General features: G+C 32.2%; 2 protein-coding genes across 4 annotated transcripts in view; one reads left to right on the plus strand and one right to left on the minus strand.

Annotated features, from left to right (window-relative positions):
* Positions 1–27,249, plus strand: LOC139495893 (uncharacterized). The gene is made up of 8 exons (XM_071284297.1): positions 1–85; positions 5,896–6,553; positions 7,739–7,855; positions 8,912–9,085; positions 12,136–12,444; positions 14,163–14,336; positions 25,318–25,401; positions 26,054–27,249. Exons 2-8 carry the CDS (start codon positions 5,980–5,982, stop codon positions 27,247–27,249), a joined length of 2,628 nt encoding a protein of 875 aa, XP_071140398.1. The 5' UTR covers positions 1–85; positions 5,896–5,979.
* Positions 1–27,472, minus strand: part of LOC139495904 (S-adenosylmethionine-dependent methyltransferase Rv2258c-like) — a 116,487-nt gene that overhangs the window by 64,044 nt on the left and 24,971 nt on the right. The gene's annotated exons all lie outside the window — the stretch shown is intronic.

The raw sequence follows: 27,472 nt of genomic DNA on the forward strand, positions 1-27,472 counted from the left end.
GTTGTTCTTATGTAACATGATGCATCGTCTTAGTTGTAGTCAGCTATAGGATGCTATGAAGGCAAATTGTAGGAAATCATTCCTGGTAAGTATGCATTTTGTTTATTAAATCTACTTATAATCTTCTTTTTTTAAAAGCGGGTGTATGGTTTTATACTGTTAATAAAAAAAAGACGATGTGATTGCCAATAAGACAACTCTCCACAACAGACCAGCATAACACAGAAATTAACAACTATAGGCCAAAAGTCGGACAGTACAAATGCTATATATTGTACAACTTGAAGTAAGGGGATCAAATTAAACATATCTGAATTATGAAACAAGTATCATTGGGTTGTAGTGATTAAAGAGGTTTCCGACATTTCAAATGAAAACACATCGTTGTAGCAAAATTTTAATAGAAGTCACTTATAAACTTAAAGCTCATCAATGTATTTAGAAAGATATATAATAAATGGGTAAAACGGGAAAAAGCTGACAAAAAATCTTTGGACTCTTTTTTTAATTCAGTAATGAAGATAGTTGATATACGTATTCAACATTTTAAAGAACATTTTACTATAAACAATAACCATAATAAACCTATTTCTCGTATCAAACATAAACTAAAAGAACGAGCCAAGGAATTTGTTTTTGTCCCGGCAGATAAAGCTGCTAATAATATTATTATTGTCTGACGTAAATTTTACATTGAGGTTCTGAAAAAGGAAATCACCAATTCATCAACATTCCAACTGACTCCATTTTCAGAAAACGAAATCTGTAACAAACATAAACTTTTAGCCACCGCTTTACAAGCAGAATCAAATACAATGAAAGTCCCAACTATGTATTGGCTTCCGAAGCTACACAAAACCCCTTACAAATATAGATTTATTTCGTCTTCAAGCCATTGTTCAACTACTAAATTGTCTATTCTTCTTACCAGCACACTTGGTACAATTAAAAACCTGATAATAAATTGTTCAAATAAGGCCTTCGAAAATAGTGGAATAAATTACTTTTGGAGTGTCAAGAACTCGTTGGAAGTACTTGATAAATTGCATGCTTATATTGGTGATTTTGAATCTGTTCAAAGTTTTGATTTTTCTACCCTGTATACCACATTGCCTCACATTCTCATTAAGAAAAAATTCACACACCTAATTAAATGGGCATTCAAAAAATCAGAATGTGAATATATATGTTCAAACTCTTTTAGGTCATTTTTTAGTAGCAATAAACAAAAAAACTATGTTAATTGGACATGCTTTGATACTATATATGCCCTTGAATGTTTACTAGATAACATTTTTGCTCGCTTTGGGGATTCCGTATATCTTCAGATTATCGGAATTCCAATGGGGACTAACTGTGCACCACTTATTGCGGACCTGTTTTTGTATTGTTATGAGTTACAATTTATGACAAAAATAAGCAAAGACCCATCGAAACAACATCTGATGAACAAATTTAATAATACTTTTAGATATTTGGATGATATTTTGGCTCTCAATAATGACGACTTCAGTATGTATATTAATGAAATTTATCCTGTTGAACTTACTTTAAATAAAGCTAATACTAACAATGACCACTGCCCTTTTCTCGATCTTGATATCTATATCACTAATGGAAAGCTGAATACTAAAATTTATGATAAAAGGGATGATTTTTCATTTCGTATCGTTAATTATCCGTTTTTAGATGGTGACGTTCCCTTGTCACCATCTTACGGTGTTTATATATCTCAACTTGTACGATTCGCTCGTGTATGTAACAATGTTTTAGATTTTAACGAGAGAAATTTATGTATTACTGAAAAATTATTACACCAGGGTTTTCGATATCAAAAACTAGTCAAAACATTTACTAAATTTTATCATCGGTATAAAGACATCATTCGTAAATATAGCTCAACATGCAGACTTCTAATACGTTCAGGTATTTCACATCCAATTTTTTATGGTAATATTCTTTATAAAGCACTAAGGTGTCAGTATTCACCTCAGAAACGTACAAAACCTCTGAATAGACTTATTAAGAAGGGATATAATTACGATACTGTTGTCAAGTCATTAAAGATTGCATATTTTGGCGTTAATATTGATTCACTGATAAGGTCTTTGCATCGGAACTAAACACATTATTTTAAAAACAGTTGTTGGCATGACACGGGTTATGTTCTTCTCATATATGTTATGATGGTATGATACTAAACCCCTAACGGGAAGGATTGTGCCTGATGTTCATATGATGAAATCATAATCTTTCAGTCAGTTTAATTGAAGTCTGGAGCTGGTATGTCAGTTAACTGCTAGTAGTCTGTTGTTATTTATGTATTATTGTCATTTTGTTTATTTTCTTTGGTTACATCTTCTGACATCAGACTCGGATTTCTCTTGAACTGAATTTTAATGTGCGTATTGTTATTTACTTTACGTTTACTTTACTACATTGGTTAGAGGTATAGGGGGAGGGTTGAGATCTCACAAACATGTTTAACCCCGCCGCATTTTTGCGCCTGTCCCAAGTCAGGAGCCTCTGGCCTTTGTTAGTCTTGTATTATTTTAATTTTAGTTTCTTGTGTACAATTTGGAAATTAGTATGGCGTTCATTATCACTGGACTAGAATATATTTGTTTAGGGGCCAGCTGAAGGACGCCTCCGGGTGCGGGAATTTCTCGCTACATTGAAGACCTGTTGGTGACCCTCTGCTGTTGTTTTTTATTTTGTCGGGTTGTTGTCTCTTTGACACATTCCCCATTTCCATTCTCAATTTTATTAAGAAGTTTCGTCGGGAACGATGTGATAAACAGAGTTACAATGTAAGTACCAAATAAAAAACATGGCAGTTGTTATCTTAAAGTGCGTTTCTGTGTGCGCTGCATTGTCGTCTGTTTTTTGTTGCACTTGAATGTTCCTGTTGTTTCATTGTTTGCCTTTTATAGTTGATGTGGCTCCCTCGGTTTTAGTTTATAACCCAGATTTGTTTTCTTTCAATCGGTTTGTGACTTTTTCGAACAGCGGTATACTACTGTTGCTTTATTGTCAGAGAATATTATAGTAAATAATTAAGTACAATGTCGAAGCATTTTTTCAATATGCATAGTATTCAATACGTCTGATATCTTATTATATATTGTAATTACCTCATGGTTTTACTGGATTGTAAATACCCATATCTATTCTATAAATCTCAAATATGTTTTATGGGAGGAGCTTTCCTGTCGTTCAACTCCTCTTAGTTGATATAAGCGACATCAGACGACCATACAACGGTGTTAACATTATAAAAATGTATTGGTTCCCATTATTATTATCATTAAAAAGTGACAAAGAACCAAGCATCGTGTTTACTTTTATTTCTTTCTTTTTTTAACTTAAATGTTGTCTTGAAAAACGATCACTTAATATATTAGTATTAATCATATATAAATATGTTGTAAATTATATTCCCAAATCTTTATCAATTTATCAATTTTTACTAGAAACCCCTATAAAAATTGAAATAAATATTCAACTCCGCCACGGTCTGCACCTGTCAAATACAGAATCTTGTTAATCAGTTCTTGTTGTATGTAAAATTCATCATATTTGTTTTTCGTTGTTTTGGTTTAGTTCATAAATCAGGTCTTACAGATGGTGACGAAAAGAGCTTAAATACTTGGCATTGAAACACTTTTCAATTCACAGTAGCTGTTTCTCTTTTAAGTAATTATCGTTTTTAAGTTTCAAATAATACGTAAATAAGTTGTAAAAGCAAATACATTTGACAGATAAATACATAAATTATTTAGATAACAAAGTTTATATACGTCATTATCATTTATTTATTCAATCCGATATCAGAAGAATATTATGACATCATGAAATGATATATTTGTGATTAGATATTGTTAAGATTTTGATTTTCGCTAATAGTAACAGTTCATTCAATTACATCCTAAAATAGGGAAATAAATAAAAGAGCCATCGGAAACTGTTTTGGAGAAAAAGGCTGACAGACGCCGCTAAGATACTACTTAAATAATAGTTCTTGAAAAACTGGTCAATATCGTGATATATGGACTGCCCACAGGACAGTGGTATTGACTAAGATAGTGATAATGACTGAGCTGATACCACTGTCGTACGGGCAGTCCATATATCACGATATTGACCAGTTATTCATTATCTATAATGTTTATTTCATTGAGGGACCTTGTTTTTGAAAATTCTCATAAATTCAAAATGTCCAAAGTAAACTCGAGTAGTTGTACAATTTCTATGGCAAAGAGTGAAGACCAGTCGTAGTAATACTGCCATTCATTTTAATGCAAATTTTCCATAAATGAATAGTGAATTTAAGTTCTCTATAATTTTATAATAACCAAAACATATGATAAACAATTCAACACTTTAAATATGTTATTGAAAACAGGAAAGTGTGTTATTAAAGGGACATCTCTCTAAACATAGAAACCACGCCCCAACGGTCATTAACAGATGGTAATCACGCCCCAACGGTCATTAGCAGACGGAAACCACGCCCCATCGGTCATTATCATGAAAAAAACCGTTAACGAACGGTTTTCTGGTCCGTTTTGTTCTGTTGATGACCGATGGAATTTATTACTGAAGAATAATGAATGTCATGTGGTTCCTTTTCATCCAATAAGAGAAGCTTATTCCCAAACGATATGAAATAATTAAAACTACAGTTCGGGAAACTACTGTCAGGTTATGTTTAAGGGTATAACAGTCAAAAACATTTCTTATGTACATAGATCAGAATCTGTTAAAACTTTAATAAAAACAAATGTTCCAGCTACAGTGTAAAACTTATATTGAAGCTGTTTTGAATGTGCCATACACTTTTCTTGAATAGTTCTAACGTATAAGATAGCTCAGTAAGGATTGTGACTGGATTGACTAGTTTAATACATTTAGAAAAAAAAACACATGTTTGGAAAATTTACCACTTTAATTTTCCGTTATATCCATTTGTGACATAGGGTTTAGTTATTGATTTATTGTTTCATTTATTTATTGGGGTACAGTTAAGTTCACTTCTAACCTCTCATTTGAACTGCCACAATAATCTGTCATAGAACTGTACTTAACTGTTCTAGAACAGTTCTAGGAACATTCAGGATCAGTTCTAGGGTAGAACTGTCAAAAACTGTTCTAGGAAGATTGATTGATTGATTGTTGGTTGCTTAACGTCCAGTGGCAAATATTTCATGCATATTCAGGACGAGAACAAGTTCACAATAAATACAATAGGTAGGTTGATACAATAGAGGCCATCTGGGATGATGGTCGGGAAAATTTGGACTGCCACTGGAAAATGAGGGTATATTGGATAGAGCCAGAAATTTTGCCTTGCAACAGGCCACCTACGGACCCGTCAAATAGTTGTTGCAAGGGGTTCTTAACGTGCAAAGAGCGTGGCACTCTCTTTACACGAGAAATTTCTAAATCACATCTAGTCGTAGAACTGTTAATCAAAGTGAATAAATCAGTTATAATCGTAGAACTGTCAGCAAAACAGTCTAAAACTATTTAGCCCTAGAACTGACCACACCTGTCAGGATTGTAGACTGTAAAGACAAAGAGTTCTAAAAAAATTTCTATGGATAAAACTGACTTAATCAGTTATAATCGTAGAACTGTTCTAGTCGTACATGTAGAACTGTTATAGCCGTTAAACTGTTCTAGTCGTAGAACTGTCAAATCAGTTCTAATTCGAACTGAACAAATCATTACTAGGTTAGAACTTTTCAAGCTTGAACTGTCTAAAAGGTGTCAGGATAACAGTTCTACATACTAACCTAGAACAGTTCTCTGACAGATAATCACAGATTTGGTGAGAAGTTAGAAGTAATCTCCACTGTATGTTTTTCTTATTTCATAATTTATCATTTGCAGAAGACTTCCGTTTGTTACCAATGCAATGTAATCTAATAAATGATATTCCAGTGAGTTGGCCTTTCATGGTATAAAACATGTAAAATGGCAACTATAAATGACTTAGAAGGCTTCAACAGATTAATGCAATCTTGCATTGTCTTGTTTGATATTCACCCAACCATGCTTCGTGATATGTTCCTTAATTCATGTCCTCCAATAACTTTGGACAAAAAGATTCAAAATGCTGGGAAGAACTTCATGAACAGTTTACATAAGACTGAAAAAACTGTCGTCAGAAATATGAAAACTAAAGGTTATCGGGAAATGGACGGTTCATTGTTGTATAAACTGATAAGGTACTTTGAACTGGTTGATATGCCATCAGAAGGATGGGGAAAAGAACCGAAACCACATGCTTTGAATCAAGGAGACGATGTTGAACGACTCAGATATCTCCGGAATTCAGTATTCCACAGAACAGAATCCGCCATGAAACCTACCGAAAGCAAAAGTTTCTTTGAAGGGTTTCGTCAATGTGCTGAACGCCTTGATCAATTTCTACAAAGACCGACCAAAGTTTACACAGATAGAATCATGGAAGTCCAATCGAAAACAGTGGACGATGCATCATCATTGACATACCATGAGAAGTTCGATAATACTCTACAACTGACAGGTATTTTAAACAAATGTTTCTGTTTAGAAGCGTACAAATAGGTAAATGTGTTGTTAAAAGGACATAAAAGGCTAACTACATTGTACTTTTACTGATATCTTTATTTGCATCAGAAATAAGAGGACTTGCAATATAAGTTTAAAAGGGTATAGAAGAGACAGTATTCATTTTCTTTCTGCGAGACAAGATTAAAAACCAGTTATTCACATTTTTTATAACATGTATATTGCAAAATTTAGCAGAGTGAATATAAAAGTATTCTTGATTAACCGAGATTGATATAATCGATTTATAGATGCTCGGGAAAGATCTTTGAATTTCAAGGATTTTTTTCAACATTTGTTAAATGCTGAAGGAATACACTGAATATTTATTAGTTTAGTTCAATGGTGAGTTAGAACACACAGACAGTCTATAGATAGTTAGATATTTGTATAATATTGTAAAGTACAACTTGGTACATATACATGAAAAACAAAATATTACAATTCAAACATATGCAGTCAATAAACATATATATTTGTCCACATTTAGTAGAAGTGTATATTTTTTAATTGCTTGCTTCCAGGTAGCAATTCGCACACATAGTTTCCACAAGCAAGTGACATTAGCGTGACCCTTTACGTAAATATCGGTGATCCCAATACGCATGGATCTGTCACTGAAATAAATTATTATATGATTGTACATGTTATACAGGTGCTTACTACCCATGCTTCTTTGTTGCTGGTTTACAATAAGTTGACAATCGGTAAACTATGGCTTCAAAACACGATACTTAATGAGCCGCCATATTTTCACATCATAACAGACAGATAGAAAAAAATTAAGATTGTACGATATATTTGCATAAAAAGATAAAATCGTGCACAGAGGACTAAGTTTATGATATATACATGCTTTGATTCAAGAAAATAGGTTTAACATTTTAGTTCAGCAGCTACTCGTTTCATATGACTTTAAAGTTACTCATTTATGTTCTAGATTATATTATCTGTAAATGTAGTTTTATGTGACGCAGATATAAAGGTACAATCATCACCATTGCAGTTATAAATGTAGCATATGCATTGTATTTTAGCACGAAGACGGCAGATTTTCTTCAAGGCGCTCCAATTAAAAAAAGATACTTGATTAAAAAAATGTAAACATGTTATATAATTAATAACAGATTTGTCTTTACAGAAACATTATCATGGAACAAATGTCACAAGGTGGAGGTGGACAGTAGTGGTTTTTATAAAATTACTTTGTATTGCTCTAGCGCTTTACGAGAAGAAATTGGAAATGACGCGAACAAAGGTGAAATTTTCATTGAAAAGCTATTTTGATTTTAGTAATTTTTTTGTCGCACCTGCGACTTTTGTCACTGAAGGCTCGACATATGGATAGTCATCCGGCGGCGGCGGCTGTTTTAGCTCACTTCTGAAAAACTTAATATTATAGAAGGTGGAAGAGCTGGATGCTTCGTACTTTGTATAAATACGCCTCATGTAACGAAGTTCTCATCTGTCACATGTAAATGGTCCTTGACCTAAATCTCATGGTTCAGTGACAACTTTAATAAGAATTTAAGATTTTTTGTAATATTAATTTCTCTCTTATTATGAGTAATGGGATAACTATATTTGGTGTGTGCGTACCTTGTGAGGTCATCATGGCTGTCGGACAGGTTTCATTAGACGTCGATCTAATTTCATGGATCAAAAAACAAGGTTAAGTTAATGTGGTAAATTCTATATCTTTGATACTAAAAGCAATATATCAAATATTTTTGGTGTATGGAGAACTGTACGGTGTACATGTCCAACTGACAGGTGTCATCAGACCTTGACCTCATTTTTATGCATGGTTCAGTGGTTATAGTTAAGGTTTTGTGTTTTAGTCTTTTTTTCTTATACTGTATGTAAAAGGTCTACTATATTTGGTATAAGGAATGATTGTTAGGTGTACATGTCTAGCTGGCTGGTGTCATCTGACCTTGACCTCATATTTATGGTTCATTGGTCAAAGTTAAATTTTGAGTTGTAGCCTTTTTTCTTAATTAATCAGGATTGTCAGTGTTTCTACGAATAGTCGGTGGTTTTCTCCGACTTCTTCCACCAACAAAAACTGACCGCTGCGAAATGACCCAAAAGTTGTGCTCAAAAGTGACGTAAAAACACAAAAATCTTATCAATCAATCAATAACATTTCTATCAATTTTTCCCATTAAAAAATCTAAATGCAACTCCACTTAGACTAGTGTCTTGTTGTTTTATTCTCATGTTTTGCATTTACTTATTTTTTGTTGTTGTCTCCTGTTATCCAATACAAAATATATTTGTTTTCTTTCTTATCTTAACTCTTCAATTTTAGAAAAGGAGCATACTATGCAGTGTGATAATTATGACACATTTTTAGTTCATGAATCTAAGTTCTGCAATAAATGTGGAGAAATTATCGACAAAACGTCTATTTGCTCCAAATGCAACAATGCTGTTTCAAAAGAAAACAATTATTGTTCTAAATGTGGAGAACATCTTAGACGAGGTATGTATTTTAGTTTCTATCTTTTTTTTAATAATATTGTTATATTGTTTTAAACCTTCATATCCTTATATTGGTTCATGTGTTGTTGGATATTTCTATTATTGATAAAGTTACTTTTATAATATGAGCTGCGCTGGATATCAATCGACCTTATGTAATAGTTGAGTGACTTATTTCAAAAAGTCACATGTCCATGGTCCTTGACCTCATTTTCATGGTTCAGTGGCAACTTTAATAAGAAGTTAAGATTTTTATTATGAGTAAAAGGATATCTATATTTGGTGTGTGCGTAACTTGCATGGTCATCATGGCTGTCAGACAGTTTTCATTTGACGTCGATCTCATTTCATGGATCAAAGAAAAAGGTAAAGTTTTGGTGGTAAAGTCTTTATCTTAGATAATAAAAGCAATATATCTAGTATATTTAGTGTATGGAGTGACTGTAAGGTGAACATGTCCAACTGGAAGGTGTCATCTGAACTTGACCTCATTAACATGGTTCAGTAGTTATAGTTAAGGTTTTGCGTTTTAGTCTGTTTTTCTTATACTGTATTTAAAAGGTCTACTATATTTGGTGTAAGGAATGATTGTTAGGTGTACATGTTTAGCTGGCTGGTGTCATCTGACCTTGTCCTCATGTTAATGGTTCATTGGTCAAAGTTTAATTTTGAGTTGTGGCCTTTTTTCTAATAATATATGCAATAGGTCTACTATATTTGGTGCAAAGAAATATTTTATGATGTACATGTCAGTCTCGCAGGTTTTATTTGACCTTGACCTTATGTTCACGGTTCATTGCATTGCTGAGTGTGAAGTTCTGTATTTTGGTCTCTTTTTCCTTCACTGTAAGCAAAAGGTCAAATATATGTGTTGTATGTAAGATTTGTAAGCTGTACATGTCTACTTGGCATGGTTCATCTAACCTTGCAGGGGTTAAACATTTTTGTTACAACTAGCTAGCCCAGGACTTATTGGCAGCATGATTTTACTAGCCCTGTTGGAAGAACTGCTAGTCCATCAAAACTGACCTGCTAGCCCTAGTATGCCTTAAAAATTAAGAGTTTGCTGCATAATACAAAGTAGGTACCCTTTGTTTTGAAGGAGACATTATACACTGTATTAAATATTATTTGTTGATCTGTTATTTATTCTTTTGGTGCTTAACCTAACTTAGTTGTTCCCACATTCAAAGCAGACTTTTTATTGGCGTGCTTGGGGCAACTAACGGCAATATTAACAGATCATTGTCTGGTTTATTTTCATCAGCAACAGCCAACCTTACCAGGGTAATCATTGTGTCCAAGTTCTGCCAACTTTTCAAGAAGTGAATGCGTGATTTGTTGGCCAAATTGTTAAGATCAAAGAGGAAAAAAAATAGATCAAAGGAAAATGCCGCCAAATAAGTATGAACATGTGTGAGTCTCGCGCTAAATACTTGACAGCCCTGCTGTCCTGGACACTATTATTTTTTTCCGCGGTTTTTCCCTGTCGTATTTAGCATTTTGGGGGGATGAATTTTCAGCCTCGGTAGTACATTCATCTACCATTTTTCGTTTTGAAACTGACAAAGTTCCTGGGGTTCCCGTACTAAAATATTAAGAAATATTTTGTTGCATAGTTTCGTGCACAAGAGCTTTGCAACAAGACATGTCAATACCAATCAATACATCATATCCCCAAATAACGTTAATTGAAAATCTCGGCACGATAAGCAATGTACAATACCTCAATCCATGGTATGAGAAATCGATATTTAAAGTACGAGAATCAACACATGATACCAGGCCACCCAGATTTGCCAGAGTTATTTGTTCTATGTTTAAAATATGTACAACAGGACCTGTACAAACCAGTTCAAATTCTTGGAATCCCGGATGACTTAATTGAATCGAAATGGCTAACATAGAATAGTGATGAACGAATTTTTCACTTTGTATTTTGGAAACGTCAAGAATTTTTTGTAACTAGTCCGTCGGGCATATCGGATTACATATTTTAATTGCCAGAGGCGTAACTGATCTAGTCCCGGGCGTCGGGCTAGTGGATTTATTAACCCCTGCCTTGACATAATTTTCATGATTCATTGGTCAATGTTTAGTTTTCATGGTTAAGTCTGTTTCTGAGAAACTATAAACAACATGTCAACTATATGCAGTGTATTGAATGATTTAAAGGTATACATGTATTTCTTGCTCGATTTATATGACCATGACCTTATTTTATTGGATCATGTTAAGTTTATGTGATAGTCCTAGTAAAGCTTGATATTAAGGACCACCAACATAATATCATTGATTAGCTAGGAAGGCGAGAAATTGCAGCGTGTGCACTCTTGTTAATGTGATAATTCCTTAGTTTGATTGTTTAATGAATTCGTCTTACTATAAGTCAAATGCTTCTTACCTTTTTTTCAATTTTTAATATTATGTGTTAACAACATATTTTATGCCCAAAACCCCCCAAAAATGTGTGTATTCTTGTAAGATTTTCTTTTGAAAATGCACTCTGTTTTATTATATTGCTTTATCGTCATAGCACTAGAATAAAGAAAATACCAACTTGTCAATTAATCTTAAATGAAAACGAATTTAAGAAACCATGTCATCTTTTAAACTCCGAATGGGAAACAGTGGGTGAGATGACATCACCATCCTTTACTCGTAGCTTTAGAAGACAAAAGTCACAAACAGGACCAGGACAAAATCTGTAATGGTACAGATCAGACACTAATTATATGTGTCATTTACAAAAAAAGACGTTGAATACAGATGATCAAAACCACACACACAACACACAATCAAAACAATTGATAAAAAGAATATGACGTAATGGACCCAATAACTATGCAACGCTAGTTTCCAATGAACATAACAGTTTCTATTTATACAAATGTATTACAGATTATTATAATGAAAAGGTCATGTGACACCTATGGCAATGCACTATCAAGTCAATCATAAAGACTTATACTATTCTAAATACACGAAATACCAATGCAAACGTTGAAAAAATGTTATGTGAGTATCATGCTATTATCATTGTTATTACAGAAGACGGATCAAAGGACGTAAAAATAGTAATTACAGGCCTACCCGATAATCCTGCAATTTTGGAAGCAATACAAAGGGAAACAATTTGCATAAATGAACTATTATCTTTTATAAAAGTCAACTATATCGAAAAAGGAAGTGTAGTGCTTCTTGTTTCTTTAGCCAATATGGCTTCCGTATCACTACAAAAGCTTAGCAAACAAGTGCAATTGTTTGTTTACATGATATTAGAAATACCTGATATCAATGAAAGGATGAAGAATGACTTGGATATTCTGTTGTTACCAGTTGACTTCATTATCACCACAGGTACTTTAAACTAATCAATTTCACATATTTTTATCTAATTAATTTGAAGAATATTTGTTGATGAATGTTAAGAATGTTATCTAGTTATGTCTTAATTGATATGTTTACGCCTTTACGACATGCACATGTTCATTGCAGATAACTTGACGCTCTCTATCAAAAAAATTAATAATGTCTAATTACATTTATACGTTGTTAGTTCGAATACCGCTTGTGCAAGTGTACTCGAATTGAATCTTTATTATCCAGGATTGTCAGTGTTCCTATGAAGAGTCGGTGGTTATCTCCGGATTCCTCCACCAACAAACACTGGCCGTTTAAAATTGGCGTAAAACACAAAAAACTAATCCATCAATTAATAGTTTTTTTTATCTATTTTTCACATTAAAACATCTGAATGCGACTCCACTTAGACTTATGTCTTGCAGTTTTATTTTCATGGATTTGTATTTATTTATTTTTGTGTTGTCTCCTGTTATATATGTTCCAGACCATATGAGTATTTGGACCGTACACATACGGTCCGGACCGTATGAGTATATGCGTATGGTCCAGTATGAGCTGATCATACATGTGATTGGGTCATATGGATTATATTTAAACAATTTATCAGAATCTTTACTTTTAGTTTTACAAATTGTTATTATTACAATTATATGGATAAACTGAACAAAAGAACAATTGAAATTAAACATTTGTTTAATTGTATATCTGAATCCTATTTTGGTACACTCGCCCAAGGTGACACTTGCTACAACAAGTAACATAATATTTTTTACATTTAACAATGTACATGTTTGCAGTTCATGCATGTTCCTTTGCATTTGCATGTTTTTGTAAAGTTGCTAAACATTCTAAAACAACTGTACTCCCATATTATATTTACTTCAGATATCTTCAATTTCAGCGATCATAATTCAATTAATGTATAACTGATCGACATGCTAAATACAAGGGGTTATTAGAGTTGATAAGCGTGATTTGTATAAATAGTTACAATATAAAGTTGTATTTCAATTTCAATTGAACTTTTTTATATTAATTTGAGAGTTAAGTTATGTTGATCTGTAATATGCATTTGTATCTAATAAACTTAACCAACATATTAATATGGGGACGAAGTCCCTTATTACAGTAGAAAATTCATTAAAAAAAAATTCCCGAATTTTTCATTGTACTAATGAACTCAAAATCGTTCAATTTTTTTTTTTGTCGCGTTTTTGAATTTCCGAATCTGCACAGAAATCTACTTCCGTTTCCGTTCTTGTTTACACGATATTTTGAATAAAATGTATATTTATCAGTCTAAGAAAGGAACTTAATACTAATTCATTTAAAAAAAAATGTTTGTTATTAAAAAAACGTTACCTGATGACAGCGTTTCTTTGTTTACATTGAATATGACGTCATAACTTAAATAACGTCACAACTAAAATCCCTAACAACAGAACCAACATCGGAAACGTTATGGTATTTCCGTTTCTTTTTTTAACATTTTTGTTTAAAAAAAAATCATAGACTCCGTCCCCATTCACAGGTAATGCCTTCCTCATATTATAAGTCAGACCGTACACGTACGGTCCGACCGTATGAGTATTTTCAAAAAGTACGCATACGGTCCAGACCGTACGCGTACGGTCCTAATACTCATACGGTCTGGAACATATATACAAAACAAAATATATTAGTTTCCTTTTTTTTAAACTATTTAATTTTAGAAGAAAAGTATACTATACAGTGTGATAATTGTGACACATTATTACTTCCTGATTCTAAATTCTGCAAAAAATGTGGAGAACACATCGACAAAAAGTATATCTGTTCCAATTGCAACAATGCTGTTTCAAAAGAAAAAAATGATTGTCCTAAATGTGGAGAACACCTTAGACGAGGTATTTATGATTTATCGATTTTTTTCTAATAATATTTTTATATTGTTTGAAACCTTTATATCTTATATTGGTTCATGCATTGTTGAATATTTTTATTATTGATGCATTCACTTTTATGATATGAGCTGCGTCGGATATAAATCGACCTTGCGAAGTATATGTCAACATGTACATGCATAAGACTCTGATTTGCCTTTGGAACATTCAAATACGAAATCAAATATCAATGTCTGTCAGTTTTATAGGGTTGATACATCATCACAATTATCCAACAGTTACAGACTTTGCATATATATTTTAGCAGCCCGAATTTAGGAGAAAAGATTAACAGATGTATTGATATTCATTTGAATTGTTACCGTGACGAGGTATAGACGCTTTTGTTTGTGGCTATATGTAATAACATAGTTTTAAGTGGTAAGAATTTTGTACATTGATGTTCTTTAACTGCTAAACATTATAAAGGAACGTTTATAGACAATACACAGCCAGACAGCCTTTTCTCTTCTATTTTTAATTTCAACAATTATTTTCTTTATAGACCCAAGCTTGGATTGCAAAGGGGAGTTCGAACTATTTGAAAATATTTCAATATTTAGGTTGTTTTGTTAATTTTTGCAGTTTAAAAACTTTGTTATGCAGATCCCTACAAAAGTAGGCACTTTTTTTTGGTATTTTTTCTTTAGGAATTAAAATCACTTTCAGATTGTAAAGAAATGGCATTTCGCTCAATCGTGTTTCCTTTATTTTAAATACAACGCTGCACAACTAACATTCTTTATGTATAAAGGTGTAGTTGTAAATTATTTCATATTAGAACGCTTATCAGTTTGATCATATTTCAAATATTGTAAGATGCAGTGTGTCAAGTGTTTGTGCTTATTTTCTTCATTTTAGCTGTTATTTAAACAGGTCAGATCTTGTTCTGTACTTTGTATTGAATTTTAATATACACCTGTTGTAAGTTCACTAAGACAGATTGCAAAGGAGGACAGGTTGACTTTTTAAAAGATTAGTCTAACCCCACTAGAGATAAATGCCTACAATCAGTGATTGTGTTATTGCATATCTGAATCAAATTGTAGAAAAAAACCTCATCATAGATACTAGGATTTACATTTTGTATTTGCGCTAAACGCTAAACGCGTTTTGTCTACAAAATACTCATCAGAAACGCTCGAATAAAAAGAAGTAAAAAAGGCCAAATAAAGATCATCGTAGTTTAAGAGCAATCAGGAGAGAAAATTCATAAAATGTTTACTAAAACAGCTATGGTTAACCTTTCCTGAGGTAGACATGCCTTAGTATTTCAAAACAGTTTTGTAAACAGTTAACTTATAATTAGGACCAACATGACAAACATCCTTCTTAGGATATTCCACATTAAGAGCAAATCAATATGTCAAGAATTTTAAAATAATTTGTATATTCATTTGATAAGACGTTATTAAATCTAAAACAGTTTTTTTTTTTACTGTAACACACACACACTGTTTTTCTCAAACGCAAATTAGATATATATATATATATATTATAATGCGGTTGGTAAACAAATGCATGTTTGCAAGAATATTTGTTTACAATTACATTTTAACTCTATTTCAAAACAAAATAGACTTTATTTTTTCACTTGTTCTGTATTTTGATAATTCTTCATTCTTATTCATATTTCGCCTTCGGTCTCAAGTAATAAATTAGCTTAACTTCTCTATGAGGGGTGAAGCTTACATGTAATATCTCTGTTTAAAGAAACAAACTATACCCATAGCTGGCCAGTGACCTTGACCCTAGTATATAAGCACCTGTTCCATAATAACTTGTCATTATTTTTCTAGAGGGTGTGAAGTGAACACTTCACTTGAATTCTTTTTAGTTATTTTTATCTAAGATTTAGGGGAAAGTTACTAAAGTTACATTTAACTTGTCTACGATGTACGACAAGTTCTAATGTTATTTTGTTAATTAGAAATAATAATTCCTCAATTGTCTACGATGTATGACAAGTGTTGATGGAAATGATTTTAAAAATTTCTTGTCTACGATGTATGACAAGTGTCGATGGAAATTAATTAAAAATGTTATTGTCTACGATGTATCACAATTTTATATATTCATTAAGTTTTTGCCTTAGTACGATGTACGGCACATTTGTTACTTAATTCATACTCTGTTTGTTAAACAGGTAGATTTTTAAAAGTATTTCTATTCACCTGAAGGTCGTGAGTACTCTTCAGAATTTACACGTGTTTTACCTGCACAGGTACACATTATTTTATTACAATGGTTGAATTTGATTATGCAAACGTATTGCTTTTGCAAGATGTTTAGAATGATGTTTACACTTACAAGGGTGATGGCTATGATTTTCATCACCTCTGGGTTGTTTTAGAAATTAAAGATGATAAATGTAATAGGAAAACAAGAGGTATTTTGAATAAATCCTCTTCTTAAACAGTTATAAAACCTAGTAGTTTTATAAAAGATCATAATGGCATTGCAATTGGAAATAATTGACAAAGCAACAGAACCTGTCAAAAGTAAGTTTTAAAATCTAGTGCTACTTGTATAGCTTCAAAATCTACTTGATTTGTGAATATTTCTCAAGATAGTGCTGTTGAGATTTAAGATAGGCATGTATATTGATGCATTGACTCATTATTATTAATGTAGTAAAGAACCTGTATGAATCATGAGGTTTGAGACAGTTTCTCTGCCTTCAACTCAAGCAGAGTTTGTAGAGAAACCTGCTGCTTTATTCGAATTTTGCCATTAGAGGCTTACTTTAATGTAGATTTAGTTCTAAATTTTGATCTGAACTACTGTAATGATACCGTGCATGTACCTCCTTTTGGAGTTTGTGCCATGGCTGATGATAGTCCAGCCGGAGCTGAATTTGATACGTCTTTTGATTCCTGCATTAAGGTTTTCAGAAGTCTTTAAGGCTTCTCTTAGTGAGATTAATGGTCCATTATCTCATCCTGTTTGTTGAACAGTTTAATCATGATTTTGCTTGGAAAATCCCAAAATTGTTTAAAAAGGCGGAAAACTGTGTCTAAGTTTTCTTCTGGACTTTTTGTGACTGTTAATAATACTACCATGTCAGTAAATATCAAATCAGGAAAATATCAAGTTCATAGAGGAGTAAGTAATACTATCACCCTGAGAACTGTGAGAATCCTAGTGTGTCTAGGATAAATAAAAAATCGAAATTGCACTGCCTAGACAGGCCCACTCTGTGGTTTCAAAGATGCAGGAAACCCAGAGATACTTTATTAAGGGGTTGATCATCATCCCTATTGTTGAGTTGGCTATTTTTTGTTGTAAGAATGAGCCATTTGATCTTGATAATACAAGGATTTTATTGTAAAATTCTATTTGTTTGTTTGACCATGGGTTTCTGGTTAAACGCATAAGAGATGCTCAGAAATATCTAGATGATAAAACTTATTTGTTATTCTGATGTAATAGTTGATTTATCACGTTTTTAGTTATGATTGCATGAAGCAAACTTGGTGATTATACGAAGATTCTAAAGCAAATTCTAGATTCCTTGGAAGTGGTTCCAGGTCTAGCAATTAATTTACTCCCAGCTGTTATGGGAAAGGCAATATCAGTCTTTTAACTGCGGAGACTCTGTTGGTCAACAGGGTGTATACTAGTAGGCAATTCCCTTCATTGAGAGGGAGAGGTTTCCCGAAAGGGAGCAGAGAATCTCAAAGAGGTCACATTTCTCAACCAGTTGCTATATACAGTAGATAACTTAAATATTATGATTTGGAAAATGTTACTAATGATCTATTGATATTAGATTTAATAAGAAATGGTTATAAAATTATTTTTAATGATGTACCACAAGGTTCATCATTTTTAAATAAATACATTTCACCTTTCATAAGGATGAAATAATTTCAGAAGTCCAAAAATTGATAGCTTTAAGAGAGCTATTTAAGAGGTTGATCGATCATTGGAAAATCAGTTTATTTCCTATATTTTCTTAGTTCCTAAGAAAGATGGGTCTTCAAGGCCTGTTATCTATTTGAAAAATTCAAACAAACTTAGCTTGTGGCTAGCAGGACCATTTATCTTTTGTTTAGATGTAATTCTTAGGGATAATTATCTCTATATATATAGAGAGCTAACATCTATAGATCTCACAGATGCATATTTAAGTATCATTTATGATTATATCACAATTTCCTGATTCATGTGGAAAGGACATTGATATGATATTTATGTTCTTTGTTTTGGATTGGCTTCTGCATCAAGAGTTTTTACTAAGGTTTTAAAACCTGTCTATGTATTTTTATGAAATAATGTCACTTGAAGTATATACATGCTATAGTTTATATATTGATAATTTTTTTTATTATGGATCAGAATTTAGATGGTTGTATTGTGAATACAGAAGAAGTGGTGCAAATGCTTGATAAGCTGTGCTTCAGAATAAATTTTGAGAAGTTGGTACTCATTCCTTGGAAGCACATTGTTTTCCTTTGTCTCATTTTTGATACTGAGCTATTTAAGTTTTTTTCTGACAGATGAGAAATGGTAAAATTATCTCCCTTGGGAAATTCTTCTTAAATAGAATTGTGTAACTGTATTATAGATGATTTGCATCATATATTGGTCTTGTGGCACATACTTTTAATGCAGTATTTGTGGGAATGTTACATTGCAGAAACATGGCGAGAAATAATGTTGAAACACTGTATAGTTGTTACAGTGTTTATTATCATCAATCAATAGGTGAAATTTTTAACAATTTAAAATCAGAAATTAAAAATTGATTTATAGACCCATCCAAATAAGTTTTTGGATTGGACCAGATGCCTGATTAGAAGGATTTGGGATCCAAATTTGAAGAAAATTTTTCTGTTGGTAGATGGAGCTTCTTTAAGAACATGCGCTCATTTCATATAGATTTCATAGAATTGTTGGCTAAATTTTTCTTTTGGAGAGAAATTTTTAGTCACAGAGAGTTATACAATCAGAAAATACATTTTCAGTAGCTTTTATTATGCAATAGGAGGTATAACCTCTTTGTCACTTAACATGCTTACTACAAATATTTCATTAATTGGGCTTGGTGTTCAAGAAAGAACATTTTTATCACAGCTCTTTATATTCCTGGTAAGAAAATTTTGATGCTTATCATATGTCTAAAAAATTTACAGATTCAACAGGATGGCAATTGAAAGAAGATATATTTGTTTTGTTGTTATCACGTTTTCATTTTCAAATCTGTAGATGATTGTTTCGTTGTCTTTTGACCAACAAGCTCCTTTCAGAGATGTTTGTACTTTTCATGATTAGAATTAAGACCTTATATTTTCCCATCTTTTTCATTGTTGGGGATAATTATAAAGAAAATTATTAGTGATAAAGTTCAGAAGGCTCTTTTGATTATTCCTTGTTGGCCGGCTCAGAGTTGGTTTTCTTTGCTAAGACCAATTTTAATTTATTTGCCAGTTAAACTGCTAAGCATGAAAATTAGTAACAATGTTGCATACTGAAGAATGCCTTTCCGTCAGGAAGAGACTTAATTTAACTGTATATTCTAAAAAATATAAGTGAACCAACACCTGAAGGGTTGATTGTGCGGTAGGGTAAAAACGTGTGTATTATATTCAGAAATTACTTTTATATAAACAGGAGATTTCAGAATCATTTGTAAAATATATTTACACTTCATCTTGGAGACCATGCATCTATGATCAAGCATTAACAATACTTTTTGAGAAATTTCATTATTTGGTGTGTTCAAAGAGAACCAATTCCTTATCACCATCTAAAAGGGATGTGATTGATTATTGAAATTTTTTGTAAAACACCAGCTTTTCATATTCAGCATGTTTAATGTGAATTTTACTTGGTCTATGTTGAAACAGACTTGATCCTTTAAGAAGTAGATGTTACTAAATTTGTTTGTTTACTACATGTATATGTGAATGGTTGCTTAAACCTGAATCTGCAATTGAAGAGTTAGATACTCTTTCACTGTGGAGATAAATTTAGTGCTATCTTTTTTAAGTTCTTTATATTCATTAGAGGATTTAACATTGAAGACTGTGTTGTATACTTGTGTCTTTATTTGCCTTGACTACAGCTGCCAAAGTACAATCTTTATCAGCTGTAGATTTACATTCTATGTCTTTCATTCAGAGACATGGCACTTTATTTTTTCATATACATGAGTTTTTGAAAAATACTAGATCTGTTAGTTTAAGTCTACCTAATGAGGTGATCAAGGGTTTTGATAAAGCAAAACTTTGTGTTGTTAAGACAATGATTTATCATGGTTTGTGTACAAAATATGTGAGAGAATTCATCTAAGTCTTTTCGTAAAGTTTAGATAGTTAGAGAGAGTTCTAATTTTAGCCGAGGTTTTTTAAGGTTTACTCATTTAGAGGAACCTCTTCATACGTGAATTTAGCTTCAGGATGTTCTTTTAAAGACATTATGGCAACAGCTTAGTCTGGACATATGGTAAAACTTTGTATAAGTTCTATAACAGGAAAGTGAATAATATCAGTACTAAAACACTTGTCTTCAGTTGTAGTTACTGAATGATCTTGTGATTTTTATGCTTTATTAAATGTTGGCATTTATATAAAAATTGTTTTTAGTTTGTGTCTACACTTTAAACAAGCTAATTTATTACTTGAGACCGAAGGCGAAATATGAATAAGAATGTTCCTTCATCCAAGCATATCTTGGATGTGCAGGATGAAGGTCATTCTTAGAATATGAGCCTGAGGCTCGAAAGTAATTAATTCCCACCCTAGGGATTATCTGAGTCAGACCCACCCTTTTCCAATGGGTTTTATATTTGGTCGACACAAACTTGCTTTAAATTATGACAAGTTATTATGGAACAGGTGCTTATATACTAGGGTCAAGGTCACTGGCCAGCTATGGGTATAGTTTGTTTCTTTAAACAGAGATATTACATGTAAGCTTCACCCCTCATAGAGAAGTTAAGCTAATTTATTACTTTCGAGCCTCAGGCTCATATTCTAAGAATGACCTTCATCCTGCACATCCAAGATATGCTTGGATGAAGGAACATTCTATAGTAAACGAATGTATGCTGATCTTTACATCATCTAAAAAGCTTAATGGTATATAATCACATAGTACGTAAAATTCCCTTGATTTTGACAGTTATCCTACACATTATTTCATTAAACAAAATCTAGGTCATAAACATATCACTTGGGTACTTCAAATTACTAATATATGTTTTCTTTAGGGTTCCTATAGAATATTTCTGAAACTTCAGGTTACAAGTTTACTAAAGCTTGCACACATGTAGAACAAATGTACCATTTGATTGTTTAACTTCCAGTTACTTATTTGCAATGACATGTTTTGTGAAATTTTGTCTTTAGACTTGGACAGGACAACGCTTTACTCATGCGAAGTATTTTATTTATTTGAATCAAAGAGAATTGTGCGCAATTGTTTTGAAAAGTGCAAATTTAACAACGGATAATAGGGGGAAAATCATGAATGGTATAACACCTGTCAGTCCGCCAGTCCTATTCTCGTCATCGCAACTCCTTTAACATCACACAAAAGAATTTTATGAAACCTATTTAGATAATAAGGACATACAATGCAAAACGACAGGAAATTATGATTCATTTTTTTTCGAGGAGTTACGCACCTTTGAACTTATTTGCCCGAATATTTGTTTACAATGTCGTTTGTACCTCTATTTGAAAACCAAATACACTGTATTCTTTGACTTGTTCTGTATCATAATAATTCTTAATTCTTTGGTATCACACATTAGTTAGCGAATCTATGCTGATCTTTACATGCACATGTACCTTTGATTTTCTTGGTACTCTTATTTGTTAAAAGTTCTTGCTAATTAAGTGAAGTATTATAACAATTGAAATATTCTTAGTGCATTGAGTATCGAAAACATATTTATGAGAAAATGTTCTTGAAAAGGGACTCTACCATGAATATAAGTAGACAGAGCAAGCCATACGCAGTGTTTCGGGAAGCATTTCTCCTTGTTTGCGAGAGTCTGCTATGATAAAAAGAAATTACTAAGAAATACTTTAATAGAAAATAAAGTTGTAGATAAATTAAATTGAAAGCAGCTGATATCCTTTTCTGAAACGCGGCGTAATTTTTTTCTCTATAAGGACTTCTTGAACCTTATTTGAGACAGTTACCATTGATATGAATAGTTCGTTTAGCTTGAATACTTCAATTATTCACGTATAATCACGTTTTTATCATAAATGGGCGAACGTTATCCAATTATTTCATTTATGGTAAAAAATTAAAAAAAAAGTTGAAATTTTGAGGAAATAAATGGTATTAATGGACTATAGAGACCTTATAATCTAGGAAAAAGAGGTCAATTGGTGGTTTTTATCATCATACAGTCATCTTTTGTATAAAATTCAGCTAATTGTAAGCATATGATATTACTATTTGATCAATTGTTAGTCCACACTACATTCTATAATGATGCGGCTTAATTTGGATTTATATACATTATACTATATTTTTACAAACTATTGAACAGAATATGACAACACTTGACAGTCATATTTGCAATGACCAGTATCACACTATGTTTAATCAATAAAAAAGTATTCTATAAACTAAAAAAAGGTAGACAATGTTTAGTCTTTCCGATAATTTAAAGATTAATATTACTGCAGTTAATTCAGTACTATTCAGACATTATACCAGTAGGCAATTCCATGCTGTTCGGTTTATCCCTGTTGTTTTGCTCACACCTTTCTGTCTATAATTGAATTATTCGCTACTGTTATAAATGTTAAAGGTTAAGCTACCTATAACATCAGGGTTAATCTTCCATTTTGGCCTGGGGAAATGCCTGTACAAAATCAGAAATGTGACCTTTGCATCTGTCCATAACAAGAAGTATAAATCTACGTCTGGTCGGAAAAGCGTCGTTGAATTTGTTTAGGACGAACGTTGTCAGCACATGAAAGAATATTAATAAGAACCCATTCATTGAGTTATTGTAATGGGCATATCGTGTCTATATCTAACATACTTTTATGCCAACGAGGATGCAAATGATATATATCCTGTATCTTTGTTCTATTTTGAAGATTTTATAAAAAGAAATACATATCAGCTTTAACTCTTTGAATTGCCAAGGTACATGTATGTGGTTGCTTTAGGAAAAAAATACCCCGAAGTATTTCCGGTGTTAATCGTAACTACGGTATGATCAATTAACAGATAATGTGCTTGCAGCTTGATTTTAAATCAAAATTCAGAGTAGCTGATGATGCAGATACATTGAAATCTACAGTAACATGAGTAAATAAACCAGAACAGAAACAGGACAAACGTGTGTTGAAAGGTCAAAGTGCGATAAAAGGTTATATGCTGGCTTAAAAACAGCCGATTGCAGTATGAAAAAATTTGGCATGGTCCTATTGCAAATAATAGAACATGGTTAATCATACTTTTTTCAAAAACATAAACACATGTTTATGAAAGGATGCAATTCATTTGAAAACGTTTCGTTTAAATAAAACATTGAAATAAGATGTATTTTAAATGATAACACATACTTCACAAATACCGATTTTATTGATATAACATTGATTATCTCTTAATTTAAAATGATACAACTCATCTAATTTAGTCTTGACACTTGTAATTCTACTTTATAGAAACAAAAATAATTTTCTTTTTGCTTTCTTTAAAAAAAGGCGAACTACCATTATATGGACTCTGTAATGTAATTTGATACTCTCTACACGTTTTCGATACGAATTATGTAAAATTTAGTGTTAAACTGAAATAGTGTATTTATCTGATATTTTATTATATTCGACTACAAGGTGGTTATCTAACTTATTATTCAACTCTACCTTAAATATGGCTGTAGTTTCATTCACATCCGCTGAGAAATTTAACCCAAGAAGTGTAAATCTGCTGGATACTCACTTCAATTCCTACCTAACACACGCAATTTCTAGGCGAACCTTTTCCTTCCCAATCCAAAACAACCTTGGTCTTGTCTAACTTTATATTAAGACCTGATAAATCTGCGTTTTTATCTAGAGTGAGGAAAGATGTATCCACAGATACGGGTTATTCATCAACTAAAATAGACTTAATTAAATTAAAGGCGACTTCTTACAAATTAGAGGTTTAACTACCTGAAAAATCAGAGTTAAACTTCCTTTTTGACCTGGGGAAATGCATGAACCAAATCAAGAATATGACAGTTGTATCTGCCATTGAAAAGGTATCGTTGACTCTGATAGGAAAGAATGATAGCAGCACATGAACATTTTTTTTAACGAGAACCCATTTAGTGGTTTTTTGTCATAGGCCTACATGTATCGTGTCAGTATCTTAACTACTTTTTTTCTAATACAGATGCAAATGATATATATCCTGTATATATGTCCTATTTTGCATTTTTAATCAAAACGATACATGTCAGCTACATTAACTGCTCTGGGAAATGATAGAGCTCATGTTTGTGGTTGCTTTATGAAATCTACAACGAAGTTTGTCCGGTTATAATCTTTGGTGGCAGCATTAGCAGATAATGTGCTTCGACCTTGATTTAAATAAAAAAAAAATCAGAGTAAATGATTTTATCGCTATTTTACGAAATTTTCCTTTGATCTTGCTGACTGATAATTTACTTTCTCAGCGGAGTCGAATGCCATAAAAAGCTACACTATAAATTTAGGGGGCGCGTGGCGTTGTCAATGAATTTGACATGAAATTGACTTCGTCGTCATAGGCAAAATAGCAATAAACAGATTATCATTGGTCATCTCAACTTGATTGTTTTTCTCACTTTCGCCGTACCGGCTCGATCGAGAAAATCACTCCCGTTGAGATGATCAATGATAATCTATAAATATGTACTTATCTCATAATTACTTGCATTTGCAATTTTGTTTCTTTCTAGGTGATTTAAGGGTGATTTTTTTTCATTTTTAATTAGATTCAGATACATTGAAAACTACAGTAAATATACCAGAACAGAATCCAGACAGCCATTTCTTACAAGCTCAAAGTGCGATGAAAGGTAAGGTGTTAGCTAACAAAACAACTGCATGCTGTATGAATATATTTGGCATGTCCGATTGCAAATAATAGGAAATAATTAATAATACCTTTTTAATAACATTACCACATCTTAATGAAAGGGTGCATTTTATTTGTATCACGTTTTATTTGAACATGTTGAACGAAACACTGAAATAAGAATTTTTTAATTGACAACACATTCTTTACAAATCGCTTTTATTAATTAAGATTTGCTAATGTCATGATTTAAAATGATACAACTCATCTAATTTAGTTTTGACACTTGAAATCCTACTTTATTCAAACAAAAATAAATTTGTGATTGCATTCTTTTAAAAAAGGTTAAATACCAACATACGGATTCTGTAACGTAATTTGATCTCTCTTCACGTTTTCGATACGAATTATATAAAATTTAGTGTCAAAATGAAATAGTGAACATTTGACTACATTGCAGGTTGGTTATCTAACTTATTGTTCAACTGTATCTTAAAGGTGGTTGAAACGATCTTTTAGTTGATCGTTTGAAAAAAGCTTGAACACAATATGACAAAATGTTGTTTGCGACTGACACATATGTAGAAATTTAATTGTAAATGTTGATTTTTTTTATCTATTGTTAAGTTTTCAATAAACATGTTTTAATACAGGATCGCAAAGTTTTAAAGAGGTTAAACAGTTGACGAAAAAAATAAATGAAGAAGGATCAGAAAAATTGGTGGAACATATCAACAAAACACTAGACAAATGGAAGAAGGAAAAGGTAAAATTTGGACTAGTGGGTGGTTCAGCAATGGGTAAATCGTCGTTTGTAAATGCTCTAATGGGTCATACAGAAGAAAATCGTACAAAAACGTCAGCGTATGGTAATACAACTTTGTCTACGACCGAATATTTTGATGCAAGTCAAAAGATTATTTCGTTTACAGATTGTACTGGATATGACATGTATGATGATCGAACTTTATATTTTAGACACACTTTCATCGACTGGTTTGACTATGTTTTAATATTTTTCTGGGAAGTAACTACGGATGTCATACGGTTTGCAAAATCACTTGCTGAAAGAAAAATGAAGTTTTGTTTTGTTCGCACAAGATTAGACATTGATATAGCTTCCGCAAGATATGATAACCCACAAGACACAGATCCTAATTTCATCGCAGAAACACTTCGGCAGACAGCGGTGGACGCCTTTGAGAAACAAGGATTGTTAAATCCTATCGTTTTCGTTATTTCAAACCGAAGAAAGGACTTAGGCCATTTTCCAAATCTTCTTTCGCATATTGAACAGGTACTGCAGAAGGAAAAGTACCATGCACTTATTTATGAAATATCGACATATACCAGAGACGCTATTAAGAGAAAACATAAATTATTATGTGATAGAATCAATAGCGTTACTATGCAAGCAGTAGTTGAAGAAGGCGAAGATGCCACAGATTTTGATTCTGTAAATGTGGAAGACGAGGAAAAAAGAACCAAATTACAAAAAACAGTGCAACGGCTGGAACGTGAACTTCTATTTTATATTGAAACCTTTGAACTGAAAAAGAAAACATCAATCGCATTAATAGGTCAGGAACATGTGAGGAAAAAACTAAAGTTTGCAAGTTTACTTACATCTGGTATTGAAAACTGCATTGCTGGCTTCATCACGACACAATTAGAAATCTTACTGGAAGAGTCTAGAAGTTATCAACAAGTAGTTGCTGAATATGACAAGGAACAGTACCTGGAGAATACGTTCTTATTCTCTTCTCGGAAACTTCTAAGAAGAGTTCTTGACGGCTTACAAGAAGATGCCTTCCTAATTTTTGAGGAGTTTCAAAAAGAAGAATGTTGAAAACGACTGTAGTAATAAAAAAAAGTAAACAGTTTAATATTTGTTTGAATATTTGCTTTATCCAAAAAATTTCTATACTTTACAACGTGTCATAAAAAATTACTAAAACGATCATCATTTTGTGAAACTGTATTATATATTTTCCTTGAAATTTTGGTATGTTATTCTATACTATTGCACCCCTGATTGGTCTCGTGTAAATGTGTTCGCCTTGAGAGTGGGA

This window comes from Mytilus edulis, chromosome 11, assembly GCF_963676685.1.
Source record: "Mytilus edulis chromosome 11, xbMytEdul2.2, whole genome shotgun sequence".
NCBI classification, from domain to species: Eukaryota; Metazoa; Mollusca; class Bivalvia; order Mytilida; family Mytilidae; genus Mytilus; species Mytilus edulis.